General features: G+C 41.3%; 1 protein-coding gene and 1 non-coding gene across 2 annotated transcripts; both read left to right on the plus strand.

Annotated features, from left to right (window-relative positions):
- The first annotated feature begins 11964 nt into the window (after positions 1–11964).
- LOC112089350 lies at positions 11965–12071 on the plus strand. The gene has a single exon (XR_002900987.1). It is a non-coding gene; the product is annotated as a small nucleolar RNA R71 (small nucleolar RNA).
- Positions 12072–17615: 5544 nt separating this feature from the next.
- Positions 17616–20952, plus strand: LOC18025607 (probable N-acetylglucosaminyl-phosphatidylinositol de-N-acetylase). Its single transcript, XM_006408524.2, has 14 exons — positions 17616–17789; positions 18000–18093; positions 18200–18267; positions 18404–18476; positions 19317–19425; positions 19525–19585; positions 19684–19754; positions 19858–19922; positions 20007–20051; positions 20139–20219; positions 20298–20365; positions 20440–20491; positions 20597–20748; positions 20865–20952. The coding sequence occupies exons 2-14, from the start codon at positions 18007–18009 to the stop codon at positions 20932–20934; spliced, it is 1002 nt and encodes a 333-aa protein (XP_006408587.1). The 5' UTR covers positions 17616–17789; positions 18000–18006; the 3' UTR covers positions 20935–20952.
- Positions 20953–21635: the final 683 nt, after the last annotated feature.

The following is a 21635-nucleotide window of genomic DNA, read 5'->3' on the forward strand; positions in this document are numbered from 1 at the left end:
CTCGTTTCTCTCGTCTATTGTTCTTGTATCAGAAGAACTCACTCGTTACCAAGCGAGCGTGAAGATCGTTCTGACTATCTTACACTTTCTTGCACCAGGTGTGAAGTGAGTCACTCTGACTTTGTTACTGTCAGATCTTCTTCGCGTTTACATTAAAATATTTGTTTCATCAATTAAGATTCCATATATATATTGTAGTGCATCATGATTCATTTCAGGTGTTTTGCACAAAAATATGATGAACGACGTTTGAAGATGGTGGTAAGGGTAAGTGAAATGGCTGGAGTTGGAAGAACATGCATGCGTGATAATGCTTTTGAAAAAAAAATGTAAAAAAAGACCAACATCAGAAGGTACAATGAAGATGCTTGTAGAGAACGCGAGTTAAATGAAGCTAGTTTAAAATATAAATTCTGTTGTTCTGTTGGTCTTGATCGTATCTGAGCTAAGACCGACTTCAATCGAGAAAGAGATATTCCCTTAAGATCACCAAAGCGGGAAAGCTCTAAGCGATGGTGCGTCACATTGGTCAACCACAAAGACTACATCACCGGTCTAAGACTTTATTTAGACTCTTTGAGGAAAATAATCGCCTTTAAAGCTAGCCACTGGTCCATGTACACATTTTAGGGAATGTTCTTGTGGATGAAACAACAGAGATTGGAAAACGATGTTTGATTGGGCCTGACGTGGCTATTGGCCCTGGCTGCATGGTTGAGTCCCGGTGTGCGGATCTAGGTTATGTAAGGTGGGGGCAGCTGCCCCCCCGTAAATTTTACACAAATACAATTATTTACATACAATTTAATGAAGATTTCACAGCTTAATTGGCATCAAAAACTTTATCCACTGGTTCGAATCCCTCTAAAAACAATTTTTTTAATATGCCCACACTCAAAAAAATTTCTAGATCCGCTACACCTTGTTAGGCTTTTGCGTGTGATAGATAAGACTTTTTAGGTCTCAGGGCTATCAATCCCCTTTGTCGAAGTAGTACAAAGAGGTATCAATCCAGACAAGTCAACGAGACACTAGACTATGATGTTTGTTCATTTAAGTCAAGACAAAAGGTGAAGGTTTTGAACTAAGCTACGTAACAAACGACTAAGCATGAAAGGTAAAGCAAATGATTAGATCTAAACAGAGACAGGATGCAAATAATAACTAAGCGATTCAGATGATGATAATATGTAATAAAGCAAGAGACTTTAGACGAGATACTTGACTCGGGTGCTTCCAAGTTCAACTAGTGGGTTAATGAATCAAAACATCAAGCGGTTTCATTTAACTTTGAACTCAAGGCATGTTAATCTTCTCATGAAAGTATTAAGCATCTAAATTGATCCTCCTTCATACCAAAAATGTCTTTTGAGAAGCGTCGAATCAATCAGCAATAAGAATCAGTTCAAAAATGTCATTTAAGAGAACAAACTATCACTCTCGCGATGAAAGACTCTTAAACCCATAACCGAGTGGTTCAGACATTTCTACAAACACTTTTGATGCGAGATATGTCTCAGATCTGAACCTCAAGTGATGTGCTTGGATCCAGCCTAGAGATCTCGTCGGTTAAAGAATGAAACATGCAAGACTAGACACCTAAACCCACTAATCTACCTTGAAAGCACCCTAATCTACTCGTCTAAAGCCGCTTAAACGACTACTCACTAATCATAACGAGCTCACTAAGTCTTTTGCAAGACGTGTAGCTAGTCATGATGAGGAGTTTAATGATAGATGACAAAAGAAAATAAAGAAAGAACAAGATTTCTGATGCAAAAACGAGATATCGGATTAGACTGATCAAGTTTCACAAAAGAGGTAAGTTCTTAAAGCCAAAAACAGATAAGAGATAAGATGATTAGGTTTTTAGTCTCAAAATGTATATATAGCAAAGGTAAAGTGTTGCGGGTCAGCTCGGAACAAACCGGGTACTGAACCGCGTTCTTGGGTTGATGGGTGAGTGCCACGGTGTGTCGGAGAGTGAAGCCGAGGTCTTCATGTCGAGGAGTGCACGTGAGTCCAGATCCAAATGAAGATCTCGTGAAGAACACGTCAAGAACATGCATGAACCCTAGTCTTCGATCCATCTTCATGTGTGTGTTCTTGGACAGCTTTGTTCTTGATTCTGGGTTCGTGACAATGGACCTCGGCATGAAATGCCGAGGCGCTTGGTAGTCGAGGGGTTTGAGCGAACAGGGGCCGGCATGCACGCCGAGGTCATTGCGCCGAGGTGCACGTTCAACACTTAGTCGTTTCCAGCTTCATTTTTTTACGTGTGCATGCCTTGATTCCAACGTGCCGAGGCGTCAGCACGAGGCCTAGTTCAGAATACTCCCAAAATATGAGCCTTGACTTGGCCGATGTCGAGGTAACGATGCCGAGCCCTGAGAAAACACTTAGCGCGTACCGCAACATATTTGGGTTCGTATCGACCATGTCACCTCCCGGAAACAGTAACTTTCAACCCACGACTCCAAATGCTCTGAGACCAGTTCCATAGTCAAGATGACTCAATAAGATCGAACTTTGGTGAAGAAACCGTCGGAGCTTGGGAAGTGGAAGGCTTCCTGGATTTCACATCTTTGAACCGCATTGGAATCACCGGGAAATAAGCTGTTTGGACCGATGTGAACTCCGGAGACTTTATCTTTCAAACCACTCGTCCGAATTTAGCGATCCCAACCGTTCTGAAAAGGTCTTTCAAAGATCTCAAACTTTGATGAAGACCGGGAAAGCTGGTTCGGTCCGGAAAGGTTCCGTCCGCCGTGATCTTTGTACTCCACCGTTCGGTTCTCGGATGCGCGTAATGTTGGTGCATCTTCCGGAAGCTGTATCTTTCTCCCCACTGGTCCGAATTGGATGATTCCAACTGTTCTGGGATCTTTGTTTGATTTTCTCCAACTTTGCTGAAGACCCCGCCAACTGGTTCGGACCGGAAGGTTCCCCGGATTGCTGATCTTTGAAACGCGCGGACAAGGACAAATTTTGGTCGAGAAAAGCTTCCCGCGGTATAGAAAATGGCCGAGGACTGTGTACCGCGGTAAGCTTTTTGGTCGTAAAAATTCCTTCGCCTCGGCCAAAAACTCAACCCGCGGTATTTACACCTGATCTTCGACCCAGGCTGACTTTGGTCGATCGGTACGGACTTTGGTCGGTGCTGAGCGATCGGTAAGCTTTTTGGTCGAGGTTGAACGATCGGTAAGGATTTTGGCCGAGGTTTCTGTCCGTCCGGTACGCGATTTGGCCGAGAAATTCCTCCAAGCGGTTTTCACCATTTTGACCTTTTTCTTCACCGTCTTCTTCTCTGCTCCTCTTCTTAGGCTCCAAATGACTCCCAAAGCACCTGATAAGGACTTCAAAACATGCAAAACTCTTTGGGATCTAATGCAAGCCCTAAATCCTATTTTCATGCCTAAAGACTCAATTTACATGGGGAAAACACATAATGAGGACTCTAAAATGCACTCTAAATGATGTAAAATATAGACATATCAACTCCCCCACACTTGTCCTTTGCTTGTCCTCAAGCGAAGAGAACAAATGAGAAGAAGAGGTTGTAATGCAGATGGAGCTCATATTTCCTTTTTAGAGAGAAGTGATCACAAAGAGGACTAGGATTCTTGCTCAGATATGCAATGTAAAGCTATACTCGGACATTTTCCAACTAAAGCACGGAATCTCCAAAAGTCATTATCACATTCAACTCTTTCACATTCATTAAGCTAGTAACCAGTGAATCAAATGATGCAATGTTCAAATAGGCTGGCTTGGCTAGGGTAAGGTTATGAGATAAAAAATGATCTCATCAATATTCAAGCGGGTGCGATGCAACAATGGGATCACTCAATGAACGACCAAACTTTGGCAGAATGCTAAAGGTAAAAAGCAACCGATGCATACAAGGGCAGGACTCATCACACCCCACACTCCACTCAAAAGCTTTTCTCACTTGCTCACCCTCTCAAGATCCTCACTCTCTCAATTGCTTTCTTTTCACTAGGGGACTCACTTTTGTTTTGATTTCCAAGTCTTGGTGTTTACTTATTCAAACAGCTCTTTTCTTTTACAGCGATTAGCCTCTTTTCTTTTCCTTTTAGAACACTTGAGCCTTTTTGGCTTCTTTTCATTTCAGAGACTATACTTTTCTTTTTAGAACAATAGAGCTCTTCTTTTCAAATTCAAGACTCGATTCTTTTTCTTTCATTCCCCTAGCTATCTCCACACTCTCTTTTTCTCTCAGCTCACCTTTTTCCACTCACCAATAGATCTTTTCCCCCACACTTATTTCTCGCCAATACTCTTAGTTCCTTGATGTTGGAACATAGCACTCAATGAGACATGCCCTTGTCGCTCTAAACCTAACACTTTCTGCTAAGTTCGGTCCAAGGTGGCCTTACAATTCACACACAAACATTGGCTCGAAAAGAAAGTTGGGTCCAAGGTGAGGGAACTGATCCATGATGTGGATTCAGCTACTTGAGCTAAGGAAAGAGGGTGGTAAAAACAATGATTCTAGCTCAAGTATGTATATCGGTATCCACAAGCCAATTCAAGCAATGCATCAAAAGATATTTATAATTCAAGTTCAGGGTTATCACTTAGTTAGAGTTGAGTGTAATTTAGACTTGCTTCTCAGATTCAAATCGTTTCAAGCTTTACAAGCACAGAATGAGTTTCACAAGCATATTTAGTTCAAGTTCTCAAGTGATTTACTCTCTAGGAAAAAAATCTATCATTTCTCCTTGCACTGATGCAGTCCTAAATGATGCAACTAGACTCGATCTTAGAATGCGAGATGCAACTAGAATGTTAATGATGCGGTTTTATCATATGTACAAAGCTAAATGAGACTCAAGAATGCAAAAGTCAAATAAGAACAAAGGAAACAAGATCAGAAAACACAAAGCTCCTCCCCCACACTTAAATAACACACTCCCGTGTGTTATAAAAGCGTGTGAGAGAAGTAAAAAGACAAACTAAACGAATGCGATATGATATATACAAGATGCATATGTACAAGAGTTTGAAGTCGATACCTTAGTCGGAGAGGTCTGATCCCAAGTAGTACGAGGGATTTGATGTTGAGCAGGAAGGTGTGGACTGACGTGGTGGGCTGCTATCCGAGGGTTCAGGTAAGAATGCCAAGGCAGGGTCGATCCAATCCTCTTTGCCTGGTGGAAACTCCGGGTTCCTTGCGTTTGAGCTTTCCCCAACCTCCTCTTGTGTAATTGGTGTGGTTGAGGTCCCCGAGTTCTTGTCCGGAGAAGATGGCCGTGTGAGCTGCTTGACCTTCTTCTTCAGGTGCCTTACACAGTCCACCAAGGCATGAATGGTCTTGTCTTGCCACTTACACCACTTTTGGAGAGTGTTCACTCGCAAATACAGCTTCTTGGTGTGGTATTCAGGCTCACCCCACACGTATGGATCAAAATGATATCAGCCTGCCCCCATCCTTCTCTCAGCGTGCCGTTCTTCTTCATTCTCACCTCCGGCCGGGCCGTTCTCGTTCTGAGGCTTGTTAGGTATGGCCTTGGTGCACTTGCGCATTGGTGGGCCGAGGCCACGGCTTTCCCTTTTGTAATCCTCCTCTGGACTTCGTTTTTGTTCGTCTCATGAGTGGGAACAGCTCGGTCGCCGGTCATCTGCAAGGCAGATCCTCAAAGAGACCGTTAGAATCATGTACATCAACAAGCACATGTCTCTAAAGATAGCAAGAACAGAGCTTTTTCTCTAACAAGACCAGGGTTATAGCTTTTTCCAAACATCAAAGGAAGTAAAAACAAGCCAGAATAAGCAAGGAAAGACACGATATCTGAACAGTTTAGCTCAACATCTCAAAGCATCATTAAGACCGATTCCAAGCGCATTTTCTCAAGAATTTTAAAAACTCAAGAACAAGTGATTTTCAGAGAAAAGACCGGTTTTTCTTATGTTATCTATCTTGATGGAATTTTTAAAATTGTTCCCAAAGGCCGACATGTTCTAAAAGAATCGATTCCACATTTCACAAACAATAAAGCTCGCAAAGAATGAAGGAAAAAGATGAGTTCTTTAAGATGCAAATACCTTTGGGAATCCAAGATTCAAGTTTAATGGAATGCTTATGATGAATAGACAACACCCTAACGAGTCTAGAACGCTTGGAATCACAAGAAATGGATGAGAAATGAGAGAGATATGTTCGTGAAATGCAGAGAAAAGAGAGAAGAAGGCGAACTCTCGGTTAATGGCTCGGGATGGAGGCTGGTATGGGCGGTGTCGCGCTTTCCAGCTGGCGCTTGGACTGTAGTGGGACTGGTCCCCCCTTCTCCTCTAGCTGAGACCGTTGACCCGCGCCAAAACAGCTTTGACCGGGCGTTTAAATTCAAATTACCGCGCAAAGGCTTCCAAATGGCGCGACAAGGGGGATGACGTGGGCCGTACGGACTAGAGTGATTTTTCTCGTGTTTTCTTGAGCGGCCTCGACTTGTTCCACCCCAAGGGCATCAAGCCGAGTGTCATGAGCTCAAGTTAACCAGAATTTCTCCGCGGCCATCAAGTGTTTCCCCCAGGTCGCGCAAACCCTCTTCTTTGACTCAAGTGTCCCAAGTGTTCATGTTTTTGATCATTCTTGAAGCCGGGCACCTCGGCACGCTCCACCACGAGGGCATCATGCCGAGGGTCGATACCGAGGCTATGTATGCTCTAGAACTTAAACCATCAGGCCGTGTCTTTTTCAAGCCTTTTCTTACTCTCATCATCAAGATTCACCTCTTAACTCCTGAAACACTTAACAAACCCTTCAAAAAGCTTCAAGTAAAAAGAAAAAGAAGATGAAAAACGAAATATTTACAAGGATAAGCTTGGGGTGTCTCCCAAGAGCACTTTGTTTAACGTCACTAAGTTTGACTTTTCATACCTTTTCAGGCTGATTCTGGTTCAAGAAGAGGAACTGAGGTAGCTCCCTCTCTTGTTTCTGATGCCAGGTAGTGCTTTACCCTCTGACCGTTTACCACAAAGCCTTGTCCATCTTTTCCTTTTAGAACAACTGCTCCATAAGGCCTTACTTCAAGAATTTCGAATGGACCGGACCATCTGGATCTCAACTTCCCAGGGAATAGCTTAAGCCTCGAGTTAAACAACAGAACTTGGTCCCCTTCTTTGAACTCTCTCTTGTGTATCTTCTTGTCATGAAGCGCTTTAGTCCTTTCTTTGTAGATCTTAGAGCTCTCAAAAGCATCTAACCGGATTTCCTCAAGCTCATGAAGTTGTAAAACCCTCTTCTCTTGTGCAGTCTTGATGTCAAAGTTAAGAAGTTTCACTGCCCACAATGCTTTGTATTCCAACTCAACCGGTAGATGACAGCTTTTCCCATAGAGCAAGTTAAACGGTGAGGTTCCAATGGGGGTCTTGTACGCGGTTCTGTAAGCCCACAAAGCATCATCAAGTTTCTTGCTCCAATCCTTTCTAGATGAGCTCACGGTCCTCTCCAAAATAGCCTTTATCTGTCGGTTAGAAACCTCCACTTGACCACTAGTCTGCGGATGATAAGGTGTGGCCACCTTGTGCTTTACCCCATGCTTCCTTAAAAGACTCTCAAGAGTCTTATTGATAAAGTGGCTTCCCCCATCACTGATTACTACTCTTGGAACTCCAAACCGTGGGAAAATGATACTTTTGAAAAGCTTTACCACCACTTTTGAATCGTTGGTTGGGGATGCAACAGCCTCGACCCACTTACTCACATAGTCCACCGCGACAAGGATGTACTGATTTCCGTATGAATTCACAAAGGGACCCATGAAGTCAATGCCCCAACAGTCGAAGACCTCGACTTCAAAGATTGGGTTTTGGGGCATCTCATTCCTCTTGGATATGTTACCGTGCCTTTGACAAGCCTCGCATCTCGATACCACATCTTGAGCGTCCTTGAACATAGTCGGCCACCAGAAGCCGCTTTGCAAAACTTTGGCAACCGTCTTGAATGCACCTAAGTGACCACCGTACGCTGAACCGTGGCATTCTTGTAGCACCGGATGAATCTCTTCTTCGGCCAAGCATCGCCTATAGAGATGGTCCTTGTTAAGCACGTAAAGATACGGCTCATCCCAATGATATCTCATCACATCTCTAAAGAACTTTTTCCTCTGATAGGCATCAAGATCCGGTGGCTCTAAACCGCAAGACAGGTAGTTCACAAGATCCGCGAACCATGGGAGGCTTCTTTCCTTGATCGTGTTGGCCTCTTCCACCTCTAAGTAAGACCGTACCAGCATGAGATGTTCCTCAGGTAAAGCATCGTCTATGGGGACCTTTTCTTCAATCCTCAGCCTTGAGAGATGATCTGCGGCCCCGTTTTCAATGCCCTTCTTGTCAAGTATTTCTATGTCGAATTCTTGGAGCAATAGGACCCATCTCAAAAGTCTCGGCTTAGCGTCCTTCTTAGACATCAAGTACCTCAAGGCCGCGTGATCTGTGTAAACCGTGACTTTTGATCCCACTAGATAACTCCTGAATTTGTCAAATGCAAACACAATGGCAAGCATTTCCTTCTCGGTGGTTGCATACTTTTCTTGAGCTGAGTCCAAGGTGCGGCTGGCATAGTAAATCACATGGAGTTTCTTATCTTTCTTCTGCCCCAAGACAGCTCCCACGGCATAGTCAGATGCATCAGTCATCACTTCGAATGGTAAAGACCAATCGGGAGCTTGTACAATTGGTGCACTGATCAAAGCCTCCTTGATCCTCTTAAACGCTTCCTCACACTCTTCATCAAAGATAAACTCCACCTCTTTGCACAATAGCCTAGTTAAAGGCCTAGCTATCTTGGAGAAATCCTTAATGAACCGCCTATAGAACCCAGCGTGCCCAAGAAAGCTTCTTATCCCTTTTACAGAATTCGGAGCTTGTAGGTTCACCATTACCTCGATTTTGGCCTTGTCCACCTCAATACCCTTCTCTGATACCTTGTGCCCCAAGACAATACCTTCTTGTACCATGAAATGACACTTCTCCCAATTCAATACAAGCCTATGCTCCTCACATCTCTTTAGAACCTGAGAAAGATTAGCAAGACATTCGGAAAAAGAGGAGCTGTATACGGAGAAATCATCCATAAACACCTCGACTTTCTCTTCAATTAGATCAGAGAAAATGTGCATCATACATCTTTGAAAAGTGGCCGGTGCATTACACAAACCGAAAGGCATTCTCCTATAAGCATAAGTGCCGTAAGGGCAAGTGAATGTTGTTTTCTCTTGGTCTCTTGGATCTATTGGTATTTGGAAGAATCCAGAGTATCCATCGAGAAAACAGAAATAAGGATGATTGGCTAACCGTTCAAGCATTTGATCAATGAATGGTAAAGGGAAATGATCTTTTCTTGATGCAGAATTCAATTTCCTATAGTCAATGCACATGCGATGGCCGGTTATAGTTCTTTGGGCTATGAGTTCATCCTTATCATTTTTTACCACCGTGATACCACCTTTCTTGGGCACAACGTGCACAGGAGATACCCACCGAGAGTCAGAGATTGGATATATGATCCCTGCCTCAAGGAGCTTTAGTATCTCCTTCTTAACCACCTCTTTGAGGTTCGGGTTAAGGCGACGTTGGTGCTCAATAGAGGACATGGCTTGGTCCTCCAGGTGGATCCGGTGAGTGCATATATCAGGAGAGATTCCTCTTATGTCGGCCAAGGAATACCCTATTGCTCTCCTGAATTTCTTGATTTCATTAAGCAATGCACGTTCTTCATGTTCAAGCAAACTATCGTTTATGATCACAGGGAAAGTGGAGTTCAAGCCTAAGAACGCATACCTGAGCCCTGTTGGTAGAGGCTTGAGCTCAACAGGGGGAGCGTCTGCCTCATTCCAATCGGTATCAAAGCTACATTGGCCCGGAACAGCTTCCTCGGCTTTTTCCTTGTTCTCGCGCGGATTATCATCGGCCTCGATATGAGTTGCCACGGCCATGATATCCCGAGGTGTCTCCTCTGTTCCCATGGACCCCTCGCTGTCTAAGATGTCAAGGCCACTCTTCCTGAGTGCCAAAAACCTAGCCTCAGCTCCAAGTTCCTTCGGTTGGTCCAATAGTTGCTTGTATACCTCGCTTTCCTCGTTCAAGTACCCGTGCTCGCTTTGTTCACGTGTAAGGACCACTTGTAACGGATCCTCTGCGTTCAACTCTGCCAGGAGCTCATCAGCTAGCTCCTCCATCACTTCCACATAGAAAACCTGACCTCCAATAGTCGGTTTCTTCATCATCTCTTTCACATTGAACTTCATATGCTCGGAACCGATGTGTAGTTCAATCATTCCTCCTCTCACATCTATAATGGCTCCTGCGGTCGCTAGGAACGGTCGGCCCAAGATGATAGGGTCCAATGGTTCCTCGTCCATCTCAAGAACTATGAAGTCCGTGGGGATTTCTATCTCACCGATCCTTAAAGGTAAATCCTCAAGCAAACCCACCGGTAAGCGAACCGATCTATCAGCTAGTATGAGAGAGATCTTGGCCGGCTTGTAACTCTTGTATCCCAATCTCTTCGCCACCGTGTATGGCATTAGGCTCACAGAAGCTCCTAGATCACACAAGCAGTTTGAGAACTTCAAGTGACCTAAAGCACACGGTAGGGTAAAGCTGCCCGGATCGGATAGCTTCCTTGGTATAGACCTCCTTTGTATTATGGCGCTGCATTCATGGCTCAGTATTACCATACCCTGGAGCTCCTTTGTCTTGTTGAGGATCGCATCCTTTAGAAACTTCCCAAGCTGTGCTATAGCTAAGAAAGCATCTATAATGGGTAAGGTGAGTTGCGTGTTCTCCAAGTGTTTCTCAAAGACCGCTTTGGCTTTGTCTAAGATTTTCTTCTTGAAACGCCCTGGGAACGGTATCTTGGGTTGGTAAGGTGGTGGTGGAACGTATGGCTTTTCGAGCTCAGTTGTCTTTTCCACCTCTTTTCCGTTGTCCTTGATCGGTTCTTTCTCAAAATCCGCTTCTTTACACGCATCACCTGAGGCTGCCTCCCCCTCTGATTGCTCATTGGCCTCAATGAGCGTAGTCTTAGGCGTTGGGGCTTGTAGTTCTTTACCACTCCTCAATGTAATGGCGTTCACATACTCCTTGGGGTTTGGCTCCGGTTTACCTGGTAAAGCCGGGCCTCGGGATGATGTAGAGGCTTGATTTTGCTTAAGCTCTCTAATGTCTTGCTGCATTGTCGCGTGCTGGCTCTCAACTCTCTGCTGACCCTGTAACAGTTGCTGTAATATCCCACAGACGTCGTTTCCCATCTGATTCTGACCCGTTCTCTGATTCTGTTGCTGATTACCCATCGGCAGCGGATTGAACCCTGGTGGAAACTTGTGATGTTGCGGTTGGCTGGTGAAGTTGTTACCCGGAGTCGCTTGATTCTGCTGAGTGTAGCCGTGCTGTTGCCCACTAAACTGTTGCTTTGGCTGGAAGGTATTCTGATAAGGAGCCTTTTGAGCGTAGCTTTGGTGTTGTTGCGGAGCAGGGTACACTTGATCGTGAGGGTTAGCTACATTCGGGTTTCTGTATGAGAGGTTTGGGTTACTGTTGTAGTTGTTGAACCGCTGATACCTCTGCTGATTCCCTATGTAGTTCAGCTCCTCTTGAGTTAGACCGTCTTCGTTTACATTATCAAAACTTGGCCCTTGCTCATCAAACTCGCCTACAAAGTGTATTGGCTTTTGTGTCGCCATCAGAACTTTGTCAAGCTTGCTCTGAAGCTCTCTGATATCCTTTTGCATACGCTGTTCTTCACCAGAGCCCTCTGTACGGTTTACTCTATCAAAGTCGTCGCCATAAGTATCATTAGACATGGCTAGGTTCTCGACTAGTTCCATTGCCGCATTGATCTCTTTCCCAAGAAAATTTCCATTTGAAGCTGTATCTAGTTGGTTTCGGATCTTGGGGAGGGCACCTCGGTATAAAGTACTCAAGAGGGATGCCTCTGAGAAGCCGTGGTGTGGGCATTGGTTAGTGTAACTTCTAAACCGTTCCCAAGCCTCGCTAAAGCTCTCGTTATTGTGCTGCGTGAAGCTTGAGATCTGGTTTCTGAGCTTAGCCGTGCGTGATGTGGAAAAGAACTTTGATAAGAACGCCAGTTTACACTGCTCCCAGGTTTGTATAGAACCCCTCGGGAGGTTCTTTTCCCACTGGTGAGCTTTATCACCGAGGCTGAATGGGAACAAGCGTAGCTTGAAGCTATCTTCCGAGACACCATTGATCTTAGTTAGGTCGCAAACCCGATCAAACTGATCTAGATGCTCAAGAGGGTCTTCTCCGGCTAGACCGTGGAACTTTGAGTTCTGCACCATGTTGAGGAGGGAAGCTTTAACTTCAAAGTTGTTATTTTGAACTGGTGGAGCTTGAATCCCAGCTCGGTATTGGTGCGCATTAGCTCGGTCGTTCTCTCCAACAAAGACCGGATGAGGTTGTCTCTGAGCTTGTGGCGGTGGCGGATGAACATGGTGGGCTTGTTGCTCGTTTCTATTAGCTTGTTGTTGGTTTTGCTGAGCAAGCCTTTCGTTCCTCTGAGCCTGTTGTTGGTTAACATAAGCTTGTTGTTCATTCCTGCCTGCCTGCGCCTGATTAGCATGAGCCTGGTGCTCGGTTTCTTGAGCCTGTTGCTCGATCCTTTGCTGTTCTGCCATTCCAAGCCTTTCAAAATGCCGTTCCCTCTCGCGAGCTCGCCTCTCAATCCGGTTGATGTTGTCGTCGTACGGTAGAGGCGGTTCTGTGCTCCGAGACCTGGTTTTCATGCACCTGAAAGCAACACAAGAACTTGCAAGGAAGTTAGTAAAACAAAGAAAGGTAAAATCTTGAACTCAAGAACAAACAAAAGACTAATGCTCCGACAAGTTGGCAACGGCGCCAATTGATAGATATGGTTTTTTAGGTCTCAGGGCTATCAATCCCCTTTGTCGAAGTAGTACAAAGAGGTATCAATCCAGACAAGTCAACGAGACACTAGACTATGATGTTTGTTCATTTAAGTCAAGACAAAAGGTGAAGGTTTTGAACTAAGCTACGTAACAAACGACTAAGCATGAAAGGTAAAGCAAATGATTAGATCTAAACAGAGACAAGATGCAAATAATAACTAAGCGATTCAGATGATGATAATATGTAATAAAGCAAGAGACTTTAGACGAGATACTTGACTCGGGTGCTTCCAAGTTCAACTAGTGGGTTAATGAATCAAAACATCAAGCGGTTTCATTTAACTTTGAACTCAAGGCATGTTAATCTTCTCATGAAAGTATTAAGCATCTAAATTGATCCTCCTTCATACCAAAAATGTCTTTTGAGAAGCGTCGAATCAATCAGCAATAAGAATCAGTTCAAAAATGTCATTTAAGAGAACAAACTATCACTCTCGCGATGAAAGACTCTTAAACCCATAACCGAGTGGTTCAGACATTTCTACAAACACTTTTGATGCGAGATATGTCTCAGATCTGAACCTCAAGTGATGTGCTTGGATCCAGCCTAGAGATCTCGTCGGTTAAAGAATGAAACATGCAAGACTAGACACCTAAACCCACTAATCTACCTTGAAAGCACCCTAATCTACTCGTCTAAAGCCGCTTAAACGACTACTCACTAATCATAACGAGCTCACTAAGTCTTTTGCAAGACGTGTAGCTAGTCATGATGAGGAGTTTAATGATAGATGACAAAAGAAAATAAAGAAAGAACAAGATTTCTGATGCAAAAACGAGATATCGGATTAGACTGATCAAGTTTCACAAAAGAGGTAAGTTCTTAAAGCCAAAAACAGATAAGAGATAAGATGATTAGGTTTTTAGTCTCAAAATGTATATATAGCAAAGGTAAAGTGTTGCGGGTCAGCTCGGAACAAACCGGGTACTGAACCGCGTTCTTGGGTTGATGGGTGAGTGTCACGGTGTGTCGGAGAGTGAAGCCGAGGTCTTCATGTCGAGGAGTGCACGTGAGTCCAGATCCAAATGAAGATCTCGTGAAGAACACGTCAAGAACATGCATGAACCCTAGTCTTCGATCCATCTTCATGTGTGTGTTCTTGGGCAGCTTTGTTCTTGATTCTGGGTTCGTGACAATGGACCTCGGCATGAAATGCCGAGGCGCTTGGTAGTCGAGGGGTTTGAGCGAACAGGGGCCGGCATGCACGCCGAGGTCATTGCGCCGAGGTGCACGTTCAACACTTAGTCGTTTCCAGCTTCATTTTTTTACGTGTGCATGCCTTGATTCCAACGTGCCGAGGCGTCAGCACGAGGCCTAGTTCAGAATACTCCCAAAATATGAGCCTTGACTTGGCCGATGTCGAGGTAATGATGTCGAGCCCTGAGAAAACACTTAGCGCGTACCGCAACATATTTGGGTTCGTATCGACCATGTCACCTCCCGGAAACAGTAACTTTCAACCCACGACTCCAAATGCTCTGAGACCAGTTCCATAGTCAAGATGACTCAATAAGCTCGAACTTTGGTGAAGAAACCGTCGGAGCTTGGGAAGTGGAAGGCTTCCTGGATTTCACATCTTTGAACCGCATTGGAATCACCGGGAAATAAGCTGTTTGGACCGATGTGAACTCCGGAGACTTTATCTTTCAAACCACTCGTCCGAATTTAGCGATCCCAACCGTTCTGAAAAGGTCTTTCAAAGATCTCAAACTTTGATGAAGACCGGGAAAGCTGGTTCGGTCCGGAAAGGTTCCGTCCGCCGTGATCTTTGTACTCCACCGTTCGGTTCTCGGATGCGCGTAATGTTGGTGCATTTCCGGAAGCTGTATCTTTCTCCCCACTGGTCCGAATTGGATGATTCCAACTGTTCTGGGATCTTTGTTTGATTTTCTCCAACTTTGCTGAAGACCCCGCCAACTGGTTCGGACCGGAAGGTTCCCCGGATTGCTGATCTTTGAAACGCGCGGACAAGGACAAATTTTGGTCGAGAAAAGCTTCCCGCGGTAAGGAAAATGGCCGAGGGCTGTGTACCGCGGTAAGCTTTTTGGTCGTAAAAATTCCTTCGCCTCGGCCAAAAACTCAACCCGCGGTATTTACACCTGATCTTCGACCCAGGCTGACTTTGGTCGATCGGTACGGACTTTGGTCGGTGCTGAGCGATCGGTAAGCTTTTTGGTCGAGGTTGAACGATCGGTAAGGATTTTGGCCGAGGTTTCTGTCCGTCCGGTACGCGATTTGGCCGAGAAATTCCTCCAAGCGGTTTTCACCATTTTTGACCTTTTTCTTCACCGTCTTCTTCTCTGCTCCTCTTCTTAGGCTCCAAATGACTCCCAAAGCACCTGATAAGGACTTCAAAACATGCAAAACTCTTTGGGACCTAATGCAAGCCCTAAATCCTATTTTCATGCCTAAAGACTCAATTTACATGGGGAAAACACATAATGAGGACTCTAAAATGCACTCTAAATGATGTAAAATATAGACATATCACTTTCATACAAGATGTAGCATTGGAAACAAGGTATGTAGTCTCATCATAGATGGTGGCTCTTGTACTAACATGGCTAGCAAGTATCTTGTAGCAAAGTTAGGTCTTCAAAAGACATGTATTCTAATGGAGAAGTTGTAGTGCCAGATAGAGTGATATAATGGACCATTTGATGAATTTTCGTCCCTATTTATTTTTGTAGCTTAGTCGAAACATGGATAATCCATTTCAATAATTTTATTCATACCTGTGTGATGAATGTCCGGTTCTTGCCACAGATGATTTGGGTATTTATGATTTCCTTTCTGTATAAAACATTTGTGTTAAACTTCTTCAACTATACTTTTTGTTTACTCAGCTCTTGGTAATGATAATTTTGGAAGGAAACTTGAAAACCAATTTGATCTTTCAGACTTTTCCAAAGAGATTTGGAGGCTCCAAATCTGGATCGCAGATAGCCATTACAACCAATTAGCATCAATTTTAAGTGATGTTAGAAGTAAATCGTTTTTTAAATTGATGTCAAGCAAAATAATAAATATATCAATTATATTAATAGTAAATAGTTTTCATTATATTTTTTCAACATGTTTCATGTTTCATTTTTCATTTGAAATTTTTTGAAATATCCTTTATTTCATGGTTCAAAACATTTTTTTTAGTAAACCACCAATAAAGGGTTTCCTGGTCCTCCGTATTGAACCAGTTGACCCAAAAAACATTTGAGAAATTTTCAAAAGCCCTAAGTCACACGATCTTCGATCTCTCCAGTGAGATTCCGACGATTTTTGGGTGGTTTGTTCTGTGGTGTGAGGAGAAATACAACAAGAGAACGCTGAGCAGGATCCTAAAGACGAGGACTAAGATCATGAGGAACATTCAGAAGATGAATTTTTCAGAATATGTTGGTAACCACTCTGAATATGTTATCTTCATATGAAAAAAGTTCTCTTCAAGTAAAAATATATAGGCCATTTATATGGAATTATAGAACAAAAATATATAGACTATTTAATATGGAATTTATTAGAGCCAATATTGGGCATTATCTTTACTTGAATCTAGTTGTTGATGGATCTGAGTCCATGTTATATATAAGCAGACGTTGTAAGAGTCATAGGTTTGAGTCCTTCAAATATACTAGGTGTTCATAGATACCTTAAACACAACAAATATCACCTATAAGATTTTTTTGGTAACCACTCCGAATATGTTATCTTTCGTATGAAAAAAGTTCTCTTATGTTCACTTTTAAAGTAAATAATACGCATCCAAAGCTCCCAAAAATATCATTATATAAACATCATATATATAAGCACATAAATTAGTGTATATTTTGATGAACGTGAAGTATATTTCTTGAAATACACGGTTAATATTTATTCAATTTGAATCTCATATAATAAAACTTCTTCAAACAATGTTATTAAATGTTTTGGACAAACATTAATTTCCTCATGAAACTTGAATATGTATACTTTGTTTTGTCTATATATTTTAAGGTAGTCTAAATCCAATGAGGTTACTGATGAGATACTCAATATAGTTTCGTTCGTAATATATTGTTGTTGTAATCTAATCCAATCTGATGATCTCGTTTCTCTCGTCTATTGTTCTTGTGTCAGCAGAATTTACTCATTTCCAAGCAAGCTTGAAGATCGTTCTGACTATCTTACACCATCTTGCACCAGGTGTGAAGTGAGTCACTTTGACTTTGTTACTGTCAGATATTTCTTGCGTTAACATTAAAATATTTGTTTCACCAATCAAGATTCCATATATATATGTTGTAGTGCATCATGATTCCTTTCAGGTGTTACACAGAAATATGATGAACAACGTTTGAAGATGGTGGTTGAGTTCCGGTTTTAGGCTTTCGCGTGGCTGCACGGTGATGCGTGGTATCCACGTAAAGAAACATCGATGGTTGGAAAGTTGTTTACATTTGCCATGACATTTATTGTAATGGAGAAGTTGTAATGTCAGATAGAGTGATGTAATGTACCATTTGATTGATTTTGTCGGAACTTATTTTTGTAGCCTAGTAGAAACATGGATAATCCTTTTTCAATAATTTTATTCATATGAGTGTGAATGTCCCGTTCTTACCACATATGGTTTGGGTATTTATGATTTTGGTTATTTAAAAAAAAAACCACCAGTTTAGGCAGACCAAAGCCATAAAGCAGATATATGTTATTCTTGCAAATAAAAAATACGTTTACTCAAATTCCTTCGTCTCGAATTTTTCTTTGCCTCAAAGATGTTTGACGAATTGTCTGAATGAATTGAAATTCGGAGAAATTGAAGGAATTCAATTACTTTTCTCCTCTCCGTTCTGAACAAGGTCTGAGTTTTTTTTTTTCTTTCAATCTGTTTCTTGAAATGAGTACTGTTCAATTTTATGTTTTCGCGAAATCAAGTATTCGATTCGATACGATATTGATGATTTTTTTGAATCGATCGTTTCCTGTCTCTTTGGATCATCGAACTGAGTTTTTGTTTCATTTCTGGTGTGGTCTCTTAGTTGGATCTGAATGTTGAATTCTTTTGTCAGATCTGTGATGATGGCAATCAGCAAAACAGAGATTAATTTAAGGAGATTGCTTTCCGCTGCACCTAATCAACAAAATCAGTCAAAGCTTATGCATGTACGTCTTCTGGATCTTCTTCATGTACACACTATATTAGTTTTTGTAATCTCCTTCTGTTATTGTGCTTATATCCTCAAACCAACTTTTATGTAAACATTTGCAGTATGTTGCTACTCTGAGGGAACAATTAGAACAACTGTCGGAAGAGAAGACACATGAAGGTCTTCCCAGGTTACTACTCTCTCTGAATGATCCAGCATTTCATAGATTACTGGGTTGATATCTCGATTTTGGTTATCTCTTTCTATGATCAAGTGTTAGAGATTTGAGTTGAATTGCTTATCTTCTCTTCTGATCTCTTTTCCAGGGTTACAAAGACTAAGGTGAATGAATACTATGAGAAGATTGAAGCTGTTGCTTCCAAAATAGCTGCTCAAGTGGTTAGTCACCTATACTATAAAGAGAGTGTTTTTCTTTCTCTTTTGGGTTCTCGAGCTGAGAAATGAGGAGTAACCTCATAGAAGACATGTAGGCTCTAGCTTATATGATGCGCATTTGTTCTTAGTAAATTGTTCAACTTTCTTTCCTACTTAACTTCCCGCATAGAACCATTTCTAGTTACAAGAATTCCCGCATAGAACCATTTCTAGCGGCAACAAAACATTCTACAAATATATTGCCAAGTTAATTCTTAGCGGCAGAAATCATGTAAAACATTTAAGTCCTGGTTAAAGGTCTTTGCTTATCTCCTCAAACAAAAATGTGAGTTTCATTATCGCACTTCGTTACCTGCAACCACCAATCTCATACCAGAATACATAGTATTAGCGACCATCTGGTCATGAGTATATTAAAGAAAATGTATTATAGAGATTGAAAATTACCTTCTTGACATCAGATTTCTTCTACAAACTTCTTGTAATTTTACTGGATTGAAAAGTCCTTATTCCCTTTTTAGGAGTGAAGTTTACAATTTTTGGTTTTTTCATGGAGGGTCATTCTATTTCATAATGTTTAACAAGTCTCTGATGTGCTCATCTGAAATGAGTTAAGTCATCTTATACAAAAGCTATGTGCTCTAGAAACTCACATTGATTTATACCATTTCTTAATTTGGATGAATTGAATTCATCCAGAAATACTTGACTATATCTGTTGGACTTGATCGGTTTTTGTTTCATTTTTTTTTAAAGATATTGTTTCATTTGTTCTTTTGTGGTTTTCACCTGAGATCTCTCTTTCCGCCGAATATACTGATTACGTATCATTCATGTTGTCAGATGGCATGGTTTGTGGTTGCTCTTTCGCTAATTGTTATCTGGGTCGCTTCTCTTTGCAAAATTTTCTTTGGAGCAACATTTAGTTTCAAAGCTGCAATTCTTGATGATGGCAAGTAGCGGGAAGATGTTTATCACCGGTCAATTACTTCTTTCTTTTAACGCTTACTTTTATGCAGAACTTGATATCTCTTTGTCGCTTGGGCTTCAGGTATAACCCCTCACAAGAAAAATGTGCTGTTCGTCATCGCACATCCTGATGATGAGTCAATGTAATATTTAAGAACGCATCTCTCTGGCTGTTGTTGGAAATGTCAAGATTAGTTTATTTGTCTTTTGCTGAGAAATTAGTCTTTGCCATTCTCGACAGGTTCTTTTCTCCAACAATAAACTACTTAACTACCAATGCCTACAACCTTCACATATTATGCTTCTCCACTGGTAATAATATGCCTTATCATACTTTCTAGATTGGTGTATTACTTTCCTTTACAAAGTTTTGGAATTTCATTTTGGACTATAAAGATGAATTTATTTGTTTCAGGTAATGACGATGGTATGGGAAGCATTAGGAAAGATGAGCTGCATCAGGCTTGTGCAGTGCTCAGGGTAAATCCAATTTGTCAAAGAAAGAAGTTTTTTTGTTATTGCAGTGAAGAACGTGTTTGCTAATATATCTCGAACGTGACGCAGGTTCCTCTTCAACAGTTAAAGATTCTGGACCATCCAAATTTACAGGTTAGTGATTAAACTTCCCCAGCACATGTGTATCTTTTCATTCACCATCTCATTTAACGGCTCTGAGTATATTATATTCTCTCTCAGGATGGTTTTGGGCAAGTATGGAGTCATGATTTGTTAACGGAAATCATCGATGAAGCCGTCACTAATCATGATATTCACACGGTATGACTTGACTCCTGAAGCCTTGTTAAAGACACTAATCAAGATATATACTTCAAGTATTTTCCCACTTGATTTTAGATCATAACATTCGATAATTATGGTGTTTCGGGTCATAGCAATCACCGTGATGTGCACCATGGAGTATTGTACGTTAAGACTCTTTTAATCCCTGAGTAATGAAACCGCAAAATCTTTCCTCATCACTGTGTTGTATATGCAGAAAGTTCCTCAAGATTAGAACAGAAAGAAATATCAAAGCTTGGGAAAAACTTGTAAGCTTTACTCTCTTTTTTTTCTTTGAACTAAAAAGTATCTTCAAGCTCCAATTGATTATGAACTCGATTCAGCTAAAATGTCTACATGGTTTTGTACATAAGGTAAGCCTTAAAATCTTTCGCAAGTATTGTGGACCCGTCGACTGGCTGTCAATTTTGTCTGCCAAAAGACATCCGAGTAAACTAATCATTATAAACGAGCAGCCTTGGAAAAGCTTCGAAGCAATGGCACAACATTTAAGCCAATGGGTTTGGTATGTATCTTTTCCCAAAATGTGATCTGTGTTCTTGCTCTGGCCATGATGAATGTAAAGAACGGTAAGAACTGAAACATGAATCTTTGTTGTGTTCTTTTTCTGTGAATGTGCAGGTTTCGAAAGCTTTTCGTTATTTTTTCGAGCTATACATACACGAATATACTTTGTAGAATCAACCCTTGAATCCAGATTTTGAGAGACCTCCTTGCTAGTGTACTTGATTGAATGATTACAGTTTTCAACAAGCAAATGAGTTCTTGACGAGGCAAAGGTTAAACATTTTTTGAACAAAAAGTTGTATCTTGTAATGTTGGGTCATTAATACAACGCGGTGTTTTTATTGATTTTGTACAAACAATATACAATTTATTAAACGATTTATTGTATGTTTTTAATATATTTTATAAATTCAAACAAATGATAATACATCAAAATAAATTTGGTGATTTCACTTAAGAAATTTACTTATTTGAAAGTTTAAAACTATTGTAAGCAGAAATTTGAGATTTGTTGAAATTATTGTTATCATTTGTTATTATCAACTTAAATTGTTTTTACAATTATATTCAATATCTATATATTTTATTTTTTTTGGGTTGAAAACAATTTGAAATTGCATATACCAAATAAAATCACTTATCAAACATATAATCACCGACTTGAAAACATAATTACATTCTTTTTTTTTTAAGTATGATCTTATTCTTGCAATGTCTTTTGAATACTTCTCATGCATAACAAAAGATCATTAATCTATTCAGCATTTAGGCTATTAGTCCTTAAAATCCATCATAACTTAGAATTTCAACCCAAACGAAATTGTCTAATTTATTTCCAATCTTTTAACTTTTAAGCTTAAATCATATATTCATAATTGTTGTCCT

Source organism: Eutrema salsugineum, unplaced genomic scaffold, assembly GCF_000478725.1.
Source record: "Eutrema salsugineum unplaced genomic scaffold, Eutsalg1_0 scaffold_12, whole genome shotgun sequence".
NCBI classification, from domain to species: Eukaryota; Viridiplantae; Streptophyta; class Magnoliopsida; order Brassicales; family Brassicaceae; genus Eutrema; species Eutrema salsugineum.